General features: G+C 47.2%; 1 protein-coding gene across 3 annotated transcripts in view; it reads right to left on the bottom strand.

Annotated features, from left to right (window-relative positions):
• Positions 1-16,514: 16,514 nt before the first annotated feature.
• The window catches only part of LOC126530339 (sperm-specific sodium:proton exchanger-like), a 48,442-nt gene continuing 46,495 nt past the window's right edge, over positions 16,515-18,461 (bottom strand). For all 3 annotated transcript variants that reach the window (XM_055070273.2, XM_055070274.2, XM_055070272.2), the window contains one exon: positions 16,515-17,275. In XM_055070273.2, the coding sequence (XP_054926248.1) occupies positions 17,102-17,275 (174 nt within the window). In that variant the 3' untranslated portion in view covers positions 16,515-17,101. The remainder of the gene's footprint in view (positions 17,276-18,461) is intronic.

Here is an 18,461-nt window from a genome sequence, read left to right on the forward strand (position 1 = left end):
GTAATGTTGGTGAGAAATTGCCTAATTTATTGTCAAAGCCAAAGCCTCGTCAGGTAAGCCTCCGCGGCAGGAAGGGTGAAAGGGCATTCGTAAACTTAAAGTCATACGCTCGGTAGCCACAGCTAACTTAGTCCGCATTTTGCACTGTTGAAGTCCTGTGCAGATGGTTTACTGCAACGCAAGTTCGGCTAAATTGTGTCCCTCGTATTCTTTACGGATGACATCTGCGAACAAAAAGGTGTCGACATAACGTGAGCTCAATATTTCACAATAAGATAGCTGCCAGGATCTATTGGCCGGGAAGGTGTCAGGAAGAGACTTCGCGCCAGCCTTTTCAGCAGGACAGCCCATTGATGCTTGCCCTCGGGGTTCTGGCCAGCCCCACTGTCAGCTCTCTGTTTCCTCTCTGCCTCCAGGGCTCTAACCAGCCCGCCGTCATCAGGGCCCTGGCCAGCCTGCCGCCCTCGGCACTTTACCCAATTCCTATTCTTGGAGCTCTGACTAACACACCGTCATCCATCTGAATCCACTGAAGACGCCTGTAAATAAATTGTTGTAAAATATCGTTCAGTATTCTTATCAGTTTTCATTTGCATGTATGCATTACTTTTGCTTCCTGCGCGAATATATTTCTGTCCCGTTTTCTTAACTATTAACTGATATAACAGTATCGGAGAAGAATGCTATCAAACATGCTGACGGCAGAAGGTTCGGGGTAGTAATGGCTGCGTACTCTCCAGCCAGTGCATTTACAGTATGCTTCATACAGCGGCCATTGGCGCAGCGCTGGCATTGACCATAGCAACAATATGGCCCAGCACTGGCCCTACGACAGCAACATCTTGACCGATACAGTGGTACGCTATTCGCCCAATTCTGGTTTTAGCAATGGGCCAGCACAGAAGTGGGCAGCTCATCACCAAGGCGCCAACGTCGCTCCAGTGCTGGTGCCGTATTCGGCCCGCATTGGGCCATGTTTGGGCTGATGCAGATGGGCTGCTTGGTCTACCTGTGTTATCCCACACGAAATGTTTCATTGCAGAACAGGTGCTTGTGTTGTACACCCGTGAGCAAAAGTATACGGACCACAGGGTCACCGAAAAAACTACATTTCTTTGTAATTAACATGCATAAACTTAAATTTACGAGTACACTGGAAAGTTCGCAATGCCAAGTTTGGACTGCAGTGCTCAATTCAAGTTGCATTCACAATCAATTTCAAGTTGCACTCACAGGCAGAGGTAAGAATCAGCGTTAGCGGGCAATCCCTGGTCCGTGTACTTTTGCTCACGGGTTTACGTCCGGAATGTTAAGGCGGCAGTATCTGAGTGTTGCTTTTCCATCTTACCGACCACGACTTGCGTGAACTCGTCCTCTGATTCGTACGTCTCTAGCCATTGAAGCAGCACAGGTCTCACCCTGTGAACAGGGACTCGCAATCCACGCGATAGTTCATTCGGCAGTGTGTCATTACGCTAGAAACGTCCTCGACCCGAAAAGTGGCCATCACTGATTCTGTCGAAAAAAAAAAAAAGAATTGGGCATGTTGGTGATCGTGTGCATGAGGTTTCACCGAAGTATTTTTCACATAGAAAGTATTGCGGTGACCTCAGCGCTCTTTGAAGTTTCCGCGAACAATCAAAAATTGGTTTCGGGTAATTTTTAATCAAGTGTGAAACTGGGTACAATGGCTTACTTTATAATATTCTACGGCCGTTGTTCTTTCATGTGACGTAATGGGTGAGCTCATTTATTAATTTTGTGCGTTTAATTGGCTCAGTTAAAAAGCAACAAAAATTTGCGTTTTCAGAATTTTTTAAAATAATCATTGTTAGCGTTTCACCAAGAAAACTTTTTTACTATTTTTCTCAGTTGATATAACTTATGCTAAAGAAAATGTTTGACTACGAAATGAAGTATCTTTGCGGGAAATTACTTCCGAATTTGGCAAAAAGTCATATTTTTCTTTACGATATATATGTTCAGACCTAAAGCAAGCATTAGGGCCCTCCAGATAAACATCCTTGAAATAGACGATCATACGCGCCAACCTTTTCATCTAGAAATATTATTTCGAGTAAATTTTACTGTTCGAGTCGAGAAAAATGTTCGGATTACATTACCGATTTCACTGGTAGACACTCCCAAACTGTGTCTTCACTGCAAAACCTGTATGCGCCGCCGACTACATTTCTTCCACGCATATGCATTAGGGCCATTTGCCAAACGACCGCATCCTGTGTCACTCGACATTAGTATATATAAATACATTGCAAACTGCGTACGTCCGTCTGTTCACCCCGTCTAATTTTGGGGGCTCGGGGCGGTCGGTTGGCAAACGCGGAATATTTTGGTAACGGATAGTGGCTAACTTAGTCTTATTCTTTCCTACGCGGAGGCAGAATAATCACACGGTCACTTTTTTGCTCCTTCTCAGCGGAATAACCCCGGCGCCTGACCAGGCCCACGGACACTCACAGCAGACGATAGCCTGCAAGCTTGAAATGTCTTCTATGCCACGGTTGGGGTGGAATGTCGATGACTCAGGTTCTTCTTGCCCAAATCGTAATCTGCTGACCTGCAGTACTTGCGAAACAGTGAATCAGCGCCGTGTACAATATCTCGTGACCGGTATAACTAACCTCCGCAGACGAGGACCTCGAAGCAGTCATGGTTTGCTCTTATCACAAGTGTATTATTGTAAAGCTTAGCTGCGGAGGCATGAACATTCAGTGTAGACGGATACTTTACTGCCGTCTACTGGGCATAAAAAATGCATGCGCCCATATTTTATGCGTAAAGAGTTCATAAGCGCGGAAATAATTGAATTGCTGCCCGCGCGAGTTTAGCACTAAAGGTACAACCTTCCAGTGAGATTGGTTGTCGACTTCCAATACTATATTACTCACGTGAAACAAAATTTACTCCAATTGATATTTCTAGATCAAGAGATGAAAGAATGGTGCGTATAATTAACTATTTCACGTATTTTGATCTGGCAAGCCAATGCTTAATTTATGAATGAACATCGCCGAAAACTGACGTTTTGCCGAATTCGGAAGTAAATTATTTTTAGCGTAAATTATAACAACGGGAAAAAATAGAGCTGAAAACGGTGTGGCTTAAACGCTAACGACCTTTATGCATGACATTTCTGAAAACACACGCTTTTTTCTTCTTTTTTCTTTTACTGAGCCAATAAAACGCAGAAAACTGATAAATGGGCTCACCTATTACGCCACATAAAAGAGCCACGGCAATAGACTATTCTAATATAAAATCTGCCATCGTACTTAGTTTCACATCCGACTAAAAAAATTTGCTTCCAACCAACTTCTGGTACTTCACGGTAGTTTTCGCGAAGAACCATACCACTCAAAGCCACGGTGCGATGGATGTTTCATATCTGTCTGATATGGAACATATCTGATGTTAAAAAAAAGGAATGTTCCACATTCGCCTACCATAGCTTTGAGTGGCGCTGGCTAACATTCCCCGGGCTTGACCTATAGTAAACATAAATACCCAAGTTAGTGGACGGATTGACAGCGGTCGCCGTAGCACATTTTGTAGTTGAACGCACACGTAATGCGAAGGCTGTGCGTTCGGCTTCCACCGGCGACAGGTTACCTTTTCGTCCACCTTCATTTCCCGCTTCTTTATTATTTTCTACATTTCCATTTAAAGCGCAGCTCTGATTTTCCCGATGCTTTCTTTGGCTTCATTGTCTGTTGGCTTTATATATGGTCGTGATTAAAGGGGAAAAAAAAAGAAAAAGAATTGACTCGCCCTCCGGGCCGGCCCCGCGAAAGTGGATGTCCAACGAAGCCGCTGAAAACCACTGCTGCAACTGTCGAGGAGGGTTGCTGTCGCGCAAGCTGCCGTCGCCGAGGCAGCTTGCGCGAGAGTAGTATTTACCGGGAAACGTTTGCGCGGAGCGCTGCGTGATTCGCATTGTTGTCAGGAGCGCCTTATCATCGATGACGGGGCTTGGATGCTTGTTTTGCGCCTGTTCTTTATTGAAGCGAACGATGCGCTGTATGTTTTATGTGGGATTACGAAGAAATATATGCACTTCTCACTTCAATCGCTGAAGGTATTTCTTTTTTTTTTATCGCTGAAGGGCTCTTTTTTTTGTGTGTGTGGACGCGCCTCGAAAAAAATCCCGACCGATTAGAGGCTAACAGCTTTGTTGTAATACAGAGCCCCCCGGTTCAGCGTTGCCATCTGGTGAAATTGGCCACCAGATTTCGGAAATCTGGTGAAAATGTAGAGCTCCTGGTGGCCAGGCCAACAAACTACTACACCAGACAAAATCTGGGGATATCTGGGGAAAACCACTCTACCGAAATTACCGTCTACCCGCGCTGCTCATCCAAACATTTAACACTAAGTAGCGCCTGCGGCCGCCACGATTCTCAGGCCTATATTTGTATTTGTTTATTCCTCATGAAATCCCTGTGTTGCTGTGCTACTGCTAGGGTACAGTGAACTATATAAAGCTTACTGTAGCTAAGGTTTGTGCTAGCGTGTGATGGGGCTAGCGCTAGGTTTCAACGCACGTATAGTTAAAAGTCGTTGTTCTAGTGGAGGAATGAATTTACCGTGGGAAGCACGGGAAGAGCAACGCCGGGCCACCGGCAATGCGTCAAGTGGCCAGCCAACACACGTGCTGACGCTCCGCTCGTTTCGCTGTCACAAAAACCTGTTGCGCAGGCCGTCTTCGACGGGAAACTTCCTGAGGATTCTGCAACATTCTGGGCTAGAATTTTCAAGTTTAAAAATGGAAAAACTTGCATTGTATGCACTGGCATGTATTTCTTGCCCAGTGTCGAATGCAGTGGTGGAGCGAGTCTTCAGTCAGGTCACGTGTGTTAAGACGAAGTACAGGAACAAGATGTCGCTGAAAACTTTGGATTCCATTGCATGAATTCGCACAACGTTCGCCTCCAGAGAGGGGTGTTGCGTGAAGTTCACTATCACAGACGATATGCTACGCAGGTTTCGTTCAGGCGTCTACGATGCTCCATGAGATAATTAAAGGATTCTCATCGTGATTTTATATAAATAATAAGAGGAGTGCTTGACAAATGTTAATTCTTGGTCATTTTTGTGCATGTTAAAGCAATTTTATTTTCTGGTGAAATCTGGGGAAATTTTAGTGAGTTTCTGGTGTCGTGCCGACTTTCCAATCTGGCAACGCTGCCCCGGTTACCCTTCTTCTCGCATTATATATATATATATATATATATATATATATGTGTGTGTGTGTGTGTGTGTGTGTGTGTGTGTGTGCGTATGTGTGTGTGGTTTCGTTAATTCAATTAGTAAGTACAAGCAATTTTCCCTATGTTGTCCTTGGTGTCTTTTTGTGGTTGGCTTATGATATGCTGAATAAAAATCAGGCCCCTGGGTTCCTTTTCTTCTCGTTCATATATATATATATATATATATATATATATATATATATATATATATATATATATATATATATATATATAGGAAAAACAATAAATATTGTCTCGCACAATTGACACAACTGGTAATAAAATCGCTTCAAGAGCTTGTCAAATGGGTGTCACAGTGCTACAGTTGACCTACCGAGGAGGGGCCGAGCCTCTCCTTAATGTAAAAGGGGGACCCCTTCCCCCCCCCCCTCCCGCTGACTTTAAGCACTGCATATACTTGTGGAATTGGCGTAACCCACTTCCACCACGTTTTTTTTTTTTTAATTTCTCAAGTAGCTGTGTTTGAAAGCAATACAATGCGATCCGGTGTTCATGCTTCCCACAATTTATATCACCAATAGCGGGCCCAAAATATGTTTTCTCACAGTGTGAACATTTCATTGCATTTTGCTCTAACGAGATTAGGAGTGCAAATGTTACACATTTAGTTTTTGTACTCTTACATGTTAAGGATTTGGAATCTTTGTTAGTAGAAGACTTTGCTTCGATGAGACGTCCTTTACGTACAAGGGTTCGAATTTCTTATTGTTCTACTTCGCGTAATGAAGAGGGTAATGGTTAACTAATTAAAATTTAATTACTGGTTTGTTTGTGTTTTTTTTTTTTTTTGCCGGAACCACAATAGGATATCAGATGCAGTGGGGACTCCAGAATAATTTTAACCACCTAGGCTTTTTTTTAACGTACAACTAAATATATATGTACACGTGCGATTTTCCGTTTCATCCCCATCAAAATGTGACCGCCGCGGTCGGGGTCGAACCCGCGACCTGAGCAGTGCGACGCCGTAGCGACTCCCAAAGCAACGAATGCCCCCGCCCCTCCTTCCGCCTCTCTTTACAGCGATTTTCCGAAACGTGAGGCAACCGCCTACTTTGTGGAAGCGAGCTAAGTGCTTCCTCCCCACCTCCAATTTTGCCCCTTCAGAGAGTAGAAGGTAAGTAAGCGGGGCCATTAACGTGGCAGCAAGGAGGCAGCCTTCCCTTCTCCCTTCTTTACTCAGAGACACGTGCTCCCCTGCTGTGCTGGGAGTCCGTACAGGTTCGAGTCATCTTTCAGCATCGATTGATCTGGGAACCGTTCAGTGGGTCATTCAAAATCGCGCCTTTCATCGCACAGAGTGTGTTTTATTCATGCTCCAAAAGAGGGTAGCACAAGCAGTGGCGTAGCTAGGTTGTCTGGCACCCGGGGCCCATAGGTCTTCTGTCACCCCCCCCCCCCCCCCCCCCCGCCTCGGCTATAGTCGAGGAAGGCGAGGATATCGACAATTTCCGGGTTTCAGCACCAGTACAGCCGCCTTCGATACCGCGCAAGTGCCCTGGATCCCCCTCTCCTTCGCTTTCTTTCCCAGAGATCGCGAATGCAGCAGGTATTGGCGGCGAGGAGTTAGGCAGTCGCCATCTCTCGGAAGCGCCTCGCTGGCGTAGTATGAAGGATCACGCGGCGCGCTTCTTATAGGTTTTGCTTTCAGCGCTCACTGAAAACACCACGCGCGAGCTCTCCCGGACATTTCTGTAAGTACTTTCGAAGCGAGAGAAGGTTTTTACTGTCTAAATTATAATCTTGGGCTAACTGAAAGCACCGAATTGTTTACAGACGCTATCTCTTTACCGAATACGTACAGTGAACGCCACTGTGCGCGGTCGCCGCGATGGAGTCTCCCGAACCGGCTTCTTGCGTGAAAGGTAGGCAAACGCTGAGAGCAAACTATGTGAAATATGTTCTTATAGTGTTTGTACAACTAAATTGAGCATAATAGAATGAAGCCTCAATGCAGCGATCGCACAGCTTCGCAGTGACCGACTGCGCGTCTGCATGCTTGTCCGCGCACTGTTTCGCTTTCTCCGCGTGAGCGTTTTCGCACCCTGCCATGAGCTTTAGGCCGCAGAATATGAGCATTTGACAGTATACAAGCAAGCATTGTTGCGTCGGCACTATCAGAGCTGTTCAAAAATTATTTCATTGTAGAGACTTCGACGCCTACGGGGACTGTGATGTGCCGTCGCGACGATTCAATCTTTATTTTTTCTAAATTCTTGGACGTTTCAATATTATTTCTCGAGTTGCATCGCACTATATGTTTATCGGTGTTCTCAGCGTGCGATTTCCCGGTGCTGCTTTTTTTTGTAATCCAGTGCATTATTTCATAACACAAACACGACCATATGTCATGCTTTTTTTTTTTTATGTCGCTCCCTTTCCACTCCAGCAAACTTGCCAGTATCTATAGCATCGATAAGTTCATAGACCAAACCTTCATGACGTTAGTCGGGCAGCGGACTCGGGAGAGCGTCTCAGTGCGCGTGTTTCGAACATCGCAGACCCGGTGTCGTCCCAGAAATCTTCCTCGCGTCTGTACTTGCTGCATACCCGAGTTGTAGCCGATGACTGTTTGCCGGTTTTATGTTTCGCGAGCCAAGCTTCGCGCAGCTTCTTGTCCTGCGGCTACGTATGAATAAGGCTGACACTGGGCTCCGTTGCGTACGTCCGGCACCGAGCAGTAGCCTACCATGTTGCACTCCTTCAAAGGCAGCCACTACATATTGTAGTGCTTTCTATCGTTGTAAAGGAGACACTCGAAGCGGGGAAATCTCGCCACTAAATGGGGGCTGCAGCATACGAGGGATCTTAAGCTCTCGTTTCCGGCTCGCGCTTCGGCGCTCCCGAAGCAGCCGACGCGGCCGCAAGTCCACGTGATCCCTAATAGCACGTCACGCCGACGGTGGCGCCAGCTTTTCCAGTGGTGCAGCTCGAGGCCAGTGCACGCTGTTTTTTCTGCGCCAAATAACATAGGGTGCTGCACTGATAACTTGTGATAAGCACATGTGCACATATTCTGTCAGACTGTAAGGCTTGGCAACCAATACAAATGCGGCATCGTGGCAAATACGGCTCACGTCACAAATAAAAAAATATTTTTATGAAGTTTTAATTACCAGTTTTAGCGGCAACAATGCATTTGCAAAATTGAAGGCCGACATTCATATCGTGCCCAGCAAAAACTTCACAAAAATCGTCGTAGGTACTATGGCCCGCAGTATTCTGGCTGTGGGAAGCCCTGAACGAAAACGAAAACTAAATTGTGTCTCAGTGACGCTGATCTCCCCACCATATTACAAAAATGGAAAACGCCACCTGCCTCCCTGCTGCGCGGGCGCCAATGCTATGACAATTACGAGTTCTCTTTATTCGGATCAATAAAGCCTTGTTTTTATTTGCTGCTATGCATACAAACGTGATTATCCGAGCTGCGGTACCACCAAAAGATTGGGAAACGAATAGAGCACGCTTCGCGTCGATTCTTGGCGTCACCATGAAGCCCGGGCCAGCGAAACCTGTTCGTCTGCACTCGCAATGGAGAGGGTTGAGGGATCAACGCCACTGGTCCACTATTTCATATTTCTTTCGCTAATGCCATACTGGGCGCCACCCGCCGTGCCAAAGTACTGTAGGTCGTAGCACCCAAAACGATTTTGTTTAAGAAATTTTTGTTGAGTTAATAATATGACTTTGAGTCCTCAATTCTGGGAATTGAAGTGCTTCCTCTAAAAGTACTAATTAAGGAATTATTAAGGATATGGTTATTACCTATCTGCCATATTTTTCGCGCTACCGAGTTCCTAGTAATCACAAAGACACATATAACTTGTTGGAGTATCGGGAAATACCCTTACAAAATTCACGTTTTTATTTTTGTAAAATTCTGTGCAGCTGACACAGACACTGTACTTGTGACATGAAGTCAAACAACAACAACAGTTTTCTAAAACTTTCGAGGGTAGGAAGGAAAGCGTGAAAGATAACGGCAGGTTTCGCAGCGGCTTCTCGGAGCGAGCGCGAGAGGGGAAGTAAAAGGCAAGTTGAACATCGCGGCGCCCGCGACTATATACGGCCTGTCCAGTCATACGCCGCCAAACTCTTCGGCCGCACCGAGTTTGAAGACGATGCAGAGAATCCCATTCGCGACTTTTGACGGCCGCACATATGCAACGTCGCTCTCAACGAACGCTTCGACGTAAACGCGAGCGCCGGGCGCGCTGGTTGAACGCCCTCTTTCTACTGCCCTTCTTCGTCTTCGCTGCGCGTTCTGAACGGAAGAGGGACCCAAGAGCCTCAACGCCTTATAACGCCTCACTGTATGTTTAGCGACGCCTGCTCCCAGCATGAACGCACGGCACGAGCGCACCACACATGAAACGTTCCGCTAAGGCGAATAGTTAAGCGACCATTTTGCGAATTAAATTTTTTAGCCCGCACATTCGTGCAATTATTTCGTGGGGTGTTGATAGACCTGCAGCCGACAATTCTGCGGCTCAACGCGTCGGGTACATGAGCTCGGGCTACTGGATACTGGAGCATTCTTTGCCATTTGTGCCCAGTCAAGCCGGCAGAAAGAGGGGTGTCTTCAGGCGTATGACACCCCCCCCCCCCCCCCGACTGGCCCCTTGCACCCGGGGCCCACGGCCCCCCGGCCACCCCCTGTTGCTACGCCACTGGGTCCATGTATAATATTGTCTGCTTTGACACCCTTTTGCTCATCTCAACAGCTGAGTAGAGCGCGCACAAGTGATAAGGGTATTAATGGACCACTGGGAGAGAAGGGTTTGCGCCGGCGTCTGCGATTGGTTCACTTCCCCTTGCTTCACTTGAGTTGGCTTCTTCAAGGTCGCTGCGGCGTGCAAGGGGACGCTAAGAACGCCACAAAAATGGATCCTCGCTGAAGAAAAGTTATCACAGTGACGGGGTCTCCGTGCCGAAAAGACTTGACTACATTGTCCTTTCAGAAGGAGTGCGTAACTGCAGCAACGACTGGACGACGGGAGACCGCGCACCACTCAATGCCCCGAAGCGAAACGTCAGCAACCAACCTTAACTGCTGAGCTAGAGATTATTTCGAGAAACACTTCGTTAATGATTCTTTCGGTTCGGTGTGCATGATCGGCCGTATTTCCGGTTGTACAATCAGTATAAAAAAAATGGCCAACCCTTCCCTCACCGGAAAATGGGAGTAAGCGAAGCTTGTCCTTCGCGCACCTGACCTTCGTCACGCTTAAGTAGCCCACAGGTGACGGTACCGGATTGCTTCGGCGTCCCGCTCCCTCAGCTCCAGATCTTCTTCTCGTTGCTGTCGGATTGCCGGGGCTCGAGCGGCTCTAACGGCTGGATCGGTGCGCCGGCGGTGAGCCCTTTCACGGGTGAGTTCTCGCCGCCGCTCGTCGAAGGCTGCCCTTTTCTCAGGGGAACGCATGATGGAACGCAGGATGGAACGCAGCAGGGAACGCGTGGCCGTTCCATGCGTTTCCCGAGACTGAACTGAACAAAAACCAAGCCGGCGGCGGCGCGCTGGACCCTTTCCTGCCCTTTCTCTCCCCGACGGAAGCGAAACCGCTTTGATTGCTTGCGCGCGTGGCGTGAGCGCGCGCCTATGCAGCCTATGCAGCTCACTAACTATTTGGAACGCTTCTAGCTGGACTGGGAACGTAAAAATTTTGTTGGGCATTGCACTTGCAGTGACCCCCCCCCCCCCCCCCATTTTCCACGAAATATAAACCTGCTGTAACCAACAGCTATGTTGGGACACTCGGAAGCATAGCTAAAAGCGGTCATATCACAAGCTCCAAAGCTTCAATAAAAATGGTTTTTTTTTTACGATGACTGTGTTTGATCCAACCGCACTTATTCGCACAGAAAGTTTCCATAGCGTACCACCAATGTTCGCTAAATTTGGTCTTGGTGGCGTTTATAGTTCGGCCAGGTAAGTGGGTTTTATTCCTCGCCGCTCCTTAGACAGGTTCATAACACTCCAGACTGCTTGCATGCATAATTTTTTTGCGAAAGCCCCAATGGCTCATGTATTTTGCACTTTACCTATATACACATCACCCACTACCTGGTCCTTAGAGTCTCCAAACGTAGAGCAGCTGCCTCCTTTAGTTCAGTGAGGACACCAGGCTAACCTAATATATATCGCAGGAAAAAATAAAAATGAAAACAAAATGAAGTTGAATAATTATTGGTAACGCTTCTAAAGAATTAGAAGCATTAAAATTTCTCGACACATTCCACTTAAAATTGCTTCAATTCCTTAAACTCCTTCAAGGTATAAAATACCTGAAATGCAGAGTTTTCACATTGGGAGACCTAGCTAATAGCAGCAGCGTGATACCTTCGAACACTTGCTTACAGTTCCTTTTTAACGCTGCCATGTATTTATGATCAACACGCATTTACCATCGCACATAAACTTGGCGTATTGTTGCCCCTATGTTCGCAAAATTTGACCTCAATTGTAGCTCTAATTGTGCCAGCGCAGCCGTCCAAGTTTTACAGCACTCGTAAGTGGGACTAATAACGCTCTTGACCATGCACTTGCATGCGCATTCTATGGGAAAAAGCCCATTTCGCCCACTCATTTGGAACATTGCCCACATGTCGCGCCCATACCATGCCCTAATATCCCCCAGATATAAACAAGATGTCCAGTTTGACTCACCGAGGACACCGGGGACACAAAGTACGCACATTGTATGACGCACGAAGACACACGGAAAAATAATTCAGTAATTATCTACAACACTCGCATTTAAAGCAGGAAAGAGAAAGTTTCGCAACGCATTGCGCTAATAAATTTTCCTACAATCATTGAATTTCAAGTCTGTATATCATGCAGCTGTTTTAGGAGTCTGCGAAACATTCCGACTAGCAGCAGTATGACACCCTGGAATGCTTCAATTAGCAACTTTTTATAAAGACTCTGATGAACCTACACAGAATAAACGTTTATCGCTCGTCACTCAGAACATTGCTTCGTAGTTGAAATAAACACTGTGCCCCGTATATTTTACCAAAGGCACCGGGAGAAAACAACTAAATGCCGTGCATAACGCATAAAAATTGGGAGAAAGCGGCTATTGGGTAACTGTTCTAAGAGCCCACAAATACGAAACATCTGCCGATTTTTTTTTCCTGCCGAGAAACAATAGTGCAGCTCTTATTTAGCAAGAGCCTGAAAATGAAATTGTCGAAGTCAGAAGTGACACATCCCTTTAGAAAAAATTCAATTCGGTGTTCTTTTGGTACTGAAATGGCTCTGCACGTTCGACCAAGGTCATTTTCACGAGCATATCTACGATAAGCCGTGATTACACGATGAATTTCGAGAGTTGTACCTCTAAGAGGTTTAATTGGATTTCTGATGGCGATAAGATACTGAGACTGCGACGCTATGTAGGCTGTCTGTGGACAGGGATTAAATAGATCTAGCGTTTGATAATCGAACGACTTCATGTCGTATAAGGCCCCCCGATATTTGGGCGCGGCTGATTATAATGTACTTCATCTGGACTTCTCCCCTCGCCCGCAGATTAAAACAGCAAGGTGCTTGTGTTTTCAAATACAGCTAGGTGGTCTAAAAAAAAAAAAAATAACTGGGCACGATGAAGGAGCGCAAGCGGAAATTTGTTAGGGCGGGAACTGCCCCAGCGCCACGCCTTCTCCGCAGTGCGAGTGTGTATGACGAGTCCCGAACGTCGTCCGCTACAGCGCGTCCCGAAGAAGAACAAAGGCGATCCTCGCTGCCCAAGCAAGGAATGCGTAGTAGAGAAAAATGATTACTTACCTGGACGTGCACTGAGCAAAACGAGACAGCGGGAGCCAACGTTACCTCAAGTGGACTTGTCTTTTTCAAGGCCTTGAAAAACACAAGTCCCCTTGTCGTAACGCTGGCTCCCGTTTTTACCTTGTTCTCGATTCGCTCGTCATCTTCAATTTCCATCTCCCCCCTTCCCCGTGTTTTCCCTCACTTGGACACTGTATAACGAAAATTTGGCTTGAGCTGCAGTTTTGTTGGAGTTTCCGGCGTGCGGCGGAAAGTGCCGGCTTTCAAAAGTGGAGGCAGTGCCCTCTATGACGGTTTCGTATCACGTCAGAGAATTATGAGGCGGCGGTAGTGTTTTTCGTGAAAGGCGATAGTGTCGTAGGGTGTGCGTGTAGATTAATGGCATGGGCTGGGGGTGGAACTGCTCGGCGTGACCCTCTCGCGGCTCCGGGTAGGCATGCGCTCGTGCGTAGGCGTGTGCCTGAGGACTCAAGCTCCGGAGTCCATACTGTATGTATGACGGGAGCTGGTGCGCCCCAGTCAGAAAGGGATGTGCGGCCCTGGAAATTTTGACCTTGGAAAATTTTTGGCATGCCGTCTGAGAGTCCGTCAGAATTATGACGCGCTCCTGCAGTGCGGTCTCGTCGCGATGGAGCAGTGGTTTCTGCGCAGTAAGAAAACAAAAAAGGTGCTTCCATTTCCTCCAGTAATCAGTGGAATCTCAATAAACAGAAATCGCTTTAACGGAAACGCAGCTTCAACGGAAAACCATCCTCACGGTTAATTGGTTTTGTATTCTTGAAATGCTCTCTGCAATGTCTCTCAGTAAATGGAGCACTTGATAAACAGAACTAATCTCCCTGGCTCCTTGAGTTTACGTTTAAAGAGGGTCCCCTAATTGGCTGTCCTCTTCCAGCCAAAATGATGTTGAAGAATCGGACAGAAAGCGAGAGAGGCTAAAACGGGAGATGCCTAGACCAGCACCACTAATGTATCGCAGGTGGAAAGGGAAAGTCAAATTAAACATAAAAGAACATGGCAGAGTGCCATATAATTTTTTTTCTTTTTAAATAACAAAATTGATAAGAGATTTACATTTTGAAAGGAAAGGAAAATTTATTGATAGAGGATGTGTGGGATTTTAGAGGTATAGGGGGATGTGAAAGGAGAGATAGGGTTCGTATCAGCATCAGCGACCACGGCTATGGGAACGGCCTGGTGGCGGGCTGTTATTTATATCTGAAGTCTAACTTCTTAAGATAAACGTTACTTGAGCTTCAATAGTACGTGTACACCACCTTTACACAATACCAAAAAGAAACCACAGTTACCATTTGCAAGCCAGGAAGGACGCCAGAACGAGAGGGGAGTGGAAGCGCTGCCTTGAAGTTCCCACACCACCCCGCCGCGACGTCATAGATTTTGACGCCGTCTGCTCAGGCCTAGTTAATTTTCCATCAAAAAAACATGGACTGCATTGTGTTCTAAGGAATCCAAAGGGTGCGGTTAGCAAGTTTCAAGAAATTGTGCTGCATTAAAACAGCCCCAAACGCCACGCACAAACATGTTTGACGCTGTTCTTTTATTATAATATGGACACTCCAGACAAATTTCTGCCGCTGCGGTCGGCGTCATCGTGATGTTCAGTACAAAGTCCAAGGGCGATGACATCGTCACCGCGCGCCGTGTGTTGTCTGCGCGAGTGAAAACTTGCGAGGGCGAGGCGACGATGGCGGCTCAATCTCGCGCGCGCCAGGGAGGAAATCGGGAAGGAAGCGCGCAGTCTTTCGTCGCGCGCAAGGCATGTGGGGGGGGGGGGGGGGGCGGGGCGTTGTACTCCGGCGGCTGCTGGGTACGGCACGACCGTGCGCGCTCTATTTTTGAAAGCCATCTGGGATGGGAGAGAGTGCGCGCCGAGTGCTGCAAGCTTCGTGCGCGCCGCGTTTTCGCCGCTGCTGCTTCGGCGCTTCAGCGTTTTGACGACGAGTTTCTGCGGTCATCGAGCGAGATGTGTTGATGTTTGCTTGTGCGCGCGCGACACCACGCTTTATGATTTAGTAAGCGAATGTTTACAAGATTACTCGGCCGACAAATTTACTATCGTTCCTTCGTATTTGTTACTCGTAGTTTGCTATCGCAATCGATGCTTCGCCTTTCGAGCGAAACTGCGGCTTTTGCTGATGGGCGACATACCCATGCAACCACTGCAAGTCCGCCACGAGCTAAGCGCTTCCAAATAAATGTTATAAAATTAGTCTTCTGCAACGCGTTTTTATCTACTGCAACGCATCTTCTGCGACGAAGCGATGACGTGCCAGTCTGGCAAATCGGAAAGACGCGGAAACCTCCTTCCGCCCCCCCTCCCCCCCACTGCCCTGTACCGCGCGAACCACGTGGTCCACGCGATCTCGGACTACACAGTCTTCGCAGGATCAGTCCACTTTCCGACCACCGTCCAGCCCTCCCAATTTACTCGGCAAGACAGACTGAGCAGACCCAAGAGACCACGGCAAGAAACTTTAAAGAATTAAAGGCATGAATTTGTTGCACTGAGAACACTTACCTATAGCCTTGGCCATTTCAATGCACAATCCGTAAAGAAGCAAGCCGGCCAGCGGGGTATTTACAGGGACTGTACAGACGGGGCTATAAGTGAGCGCCGACACGAGTGCTGACCCGTGTGTAAGCTACTGGGCAAGCCAGCAGGTTAACAGCGGCGGTCGGCCAAATCCGACAGGTTTCGTTTAGAAAACGTCATAAGTGCACAACAAACGTTCCAGGTACACTTCGGCTTGATTTCGATACATTTTGCTGAACGCGTTCCACTACTCACTCCAATGAGTGCCTCACGGCGTGCTTAATGAACGCACCGTCGTGCTTTCTCGCTATATAGATAACCGATCGTCGATTACAATTAAATAGAATTCGAAGCGCAATGACCACCAGAAATAAACAATGAAAAACGAAAAACCTACTGGGCAAGCCAGCAGGTTAACAGCGGCGGTCGGCCAAATCAGACAGGTTTCGTTTAGAAAACGGCATAAGTGCACAACAAACGTTCCAGGTACACTTCGGCTTGATTTCGATACATTTTGCTGAACGCGTTCCACTACTCACTCCAATGAGTGCCTCACGGCGTGCTTAATGAACGCACCGTCGTGCTTTCTCGCTATATAGATAACCGATCGTCGATTACAATTAAATAGAATTCGAAGCGCAATGACCACCAGAAATAAACAATGAAAAACGAAAAACCTACTGGGCAAGCCAGCAGGTTAACAGCGGCGGTCGGCCAAATCCGACAGGTTTCGTTTAGAAAACGTCATAAGTGCACAACAAACGTTCCAGGTACACTTCGGCTTGATTTCGATACATTTTGCTGAACGCGTTCCACTACTCACTCCAATGAGTGCCTCACGGCGTGCTAAATGAACCCACCGTCGTGCTTTCTCGCTATATAGATAACCGATCGTCGATTACAATTAAATAGAATTCGAAGCGCAATGACCACCAGAAATAAACAATGAAAAACGAAAAACCTACTGGGCAAGCCAGCAGGTTAACAGCGGCGGTCGGCCAAATCAGACAGGTTTCGTTTAGAAAACGGCATAAGTGCACAACAAACGTTCCAGGTACACTTCGGCTTGATTTCGATACATTTTGCTGAACGCGTTCCACTACTCACTCCAATGAGTGCCTCACGGCGTGCTTAATGAACGCACCGTCGTGCTTTCTCGCTATATAGATAACCGATCGTCGATTACAATTAAATAGAATTCGAAGCGCAATGACCACCAGAAATAAACAATGAAAAACGAATTAAGTTTCAAGCCCGCGAGTTCACTGACTCGCTTTCATTTGGCTTGTGAAAATCATCGCGTGCGCACACACACACAAAAATGCGCACCCGGCGGTAACCGCCGACGTTTCGTTTCGCGAATTTCCGCGGTGTACATTTTCGCTAAACGTTATTTACAGGCGCTTCACGAAGGCGCAGATGACGCCGGCTTCTAACGGGCGAACCATCCGGAGCAGGTCAGTAGTCCTCCTGGATGTACATCTGCTCCTGTCCGAACTCCTGGTTCATGTATTCGTCGTAGTTTTTATCACCGCCTTCGGTGGGCTGCAGCCAGTCAATCTCGGCTGGCAAGCGATAGCGCTTGTCGGCCATCACTATCACCACTGGCCTCACCCGCTGGTGAAAGATTCCCTGCAAAGTGATCCACAGTTTAGTGCGTATAGCACAGTTAACAGAGTTTTTGAATAGGGGCCCCAAACGCTTGGGGCCCCAAAGAAATAGCGTCGAAGCCACTGCGCTTGCGCGAGACGCAAACTGCGTTTGGGTTTTGCGTCTGGCACGCTATTTCACTGATTTATCGGGAGCCCCTAAAGCTGCTCCAAAAGCTTTGCGTCAACAAGCATGGCGGCACCCATCGAAGCGACGGCTCTAACCTATCACCAAACTGGGCTTGATTCGTGGTAACGCGTGAAGTTCGCAAGCTAGAAGTAACTGCGGTTATCGCTTTCTCTCAACTAGCATGCGTTATGAAGATTGATTTATTAGACGCCGCTGATTCCGAATTCGAGTCTCGATTTAATGGCTCGTAGGCCTAACACGGCTTAGCATAGCCATGAAGGCAGGCAAAATTGGTTACTCAAAACTAAGCGCAAGTAATTGCTTGCTGCTAATAGAATAACCTATAAATTGTAATTAAACGAGGAAACACGAATGTCAAAATTACTCTTCTTATCCTGAAATAGTATATTTTATTTTATTATTTATAATAGCTTTTCTTTGACGCCGTAGTGGCGCTGCAAGCGCAAGACGCTATGCGCAAACACAAAGCCCTATTCTAAAAATCTTCACTCCTGGGTAACCCAACGCTAACACCCGCAAAGCTCTTTGGGGCCCCAAACTTTTGGCCCCCCCTAAAACTCTGTAATAAGTGGTGTTCAAAACATGGCGTCTATACAACGTTTTTCAGGCTCCGCCATCGCTTCCGGCGGTTGCACTAAGCATAAAACATGGCCTTCGAGATTAGCTTGTGTTACCATGGGTGCAGAGAGAGTCATCGCTGGGGCGTAAATTTGGACACTAACTAAAGGGGCACTGCAAAAATGGTCGAACGCCATTGCTTATTAATGGCAAGATCGCAACTGCGGATGAGTGCATCCCCGTAGCACGATTGGTAGTGCCGTGCACGTGTAATGTGGAGGTTGTAGGGTTCGGCTACCACCCGCGACAAATTATCTTTTCGTCCACCTTCATTTCCATTTTCTTCGTTATGTTCGACATTCCAATTCCGAAGTATGTCGGCAGCCCGTAGCTTTGTGCGTGCTGTGTGTCCTCGGCGATCGCTTTGCGTTGAGGCGACAGACAGTATGAATGTCCTTTC

The sequence above is a fragment of the Dermacentor andersoni genome, chromosome 5, assembly GCF_023375885.2.
Source record: "Dermacentor andersoni chromosome 5, qqDerAnde1_hic_scaffold, whole genome shotgun sequence".
Taxonomy (NCBI): Eukaryota; Metazoa; Arthropoda; class Arachnida; order Ixodida; family Ixodidae; genus Dermacentor; species Dermacentor andersoni.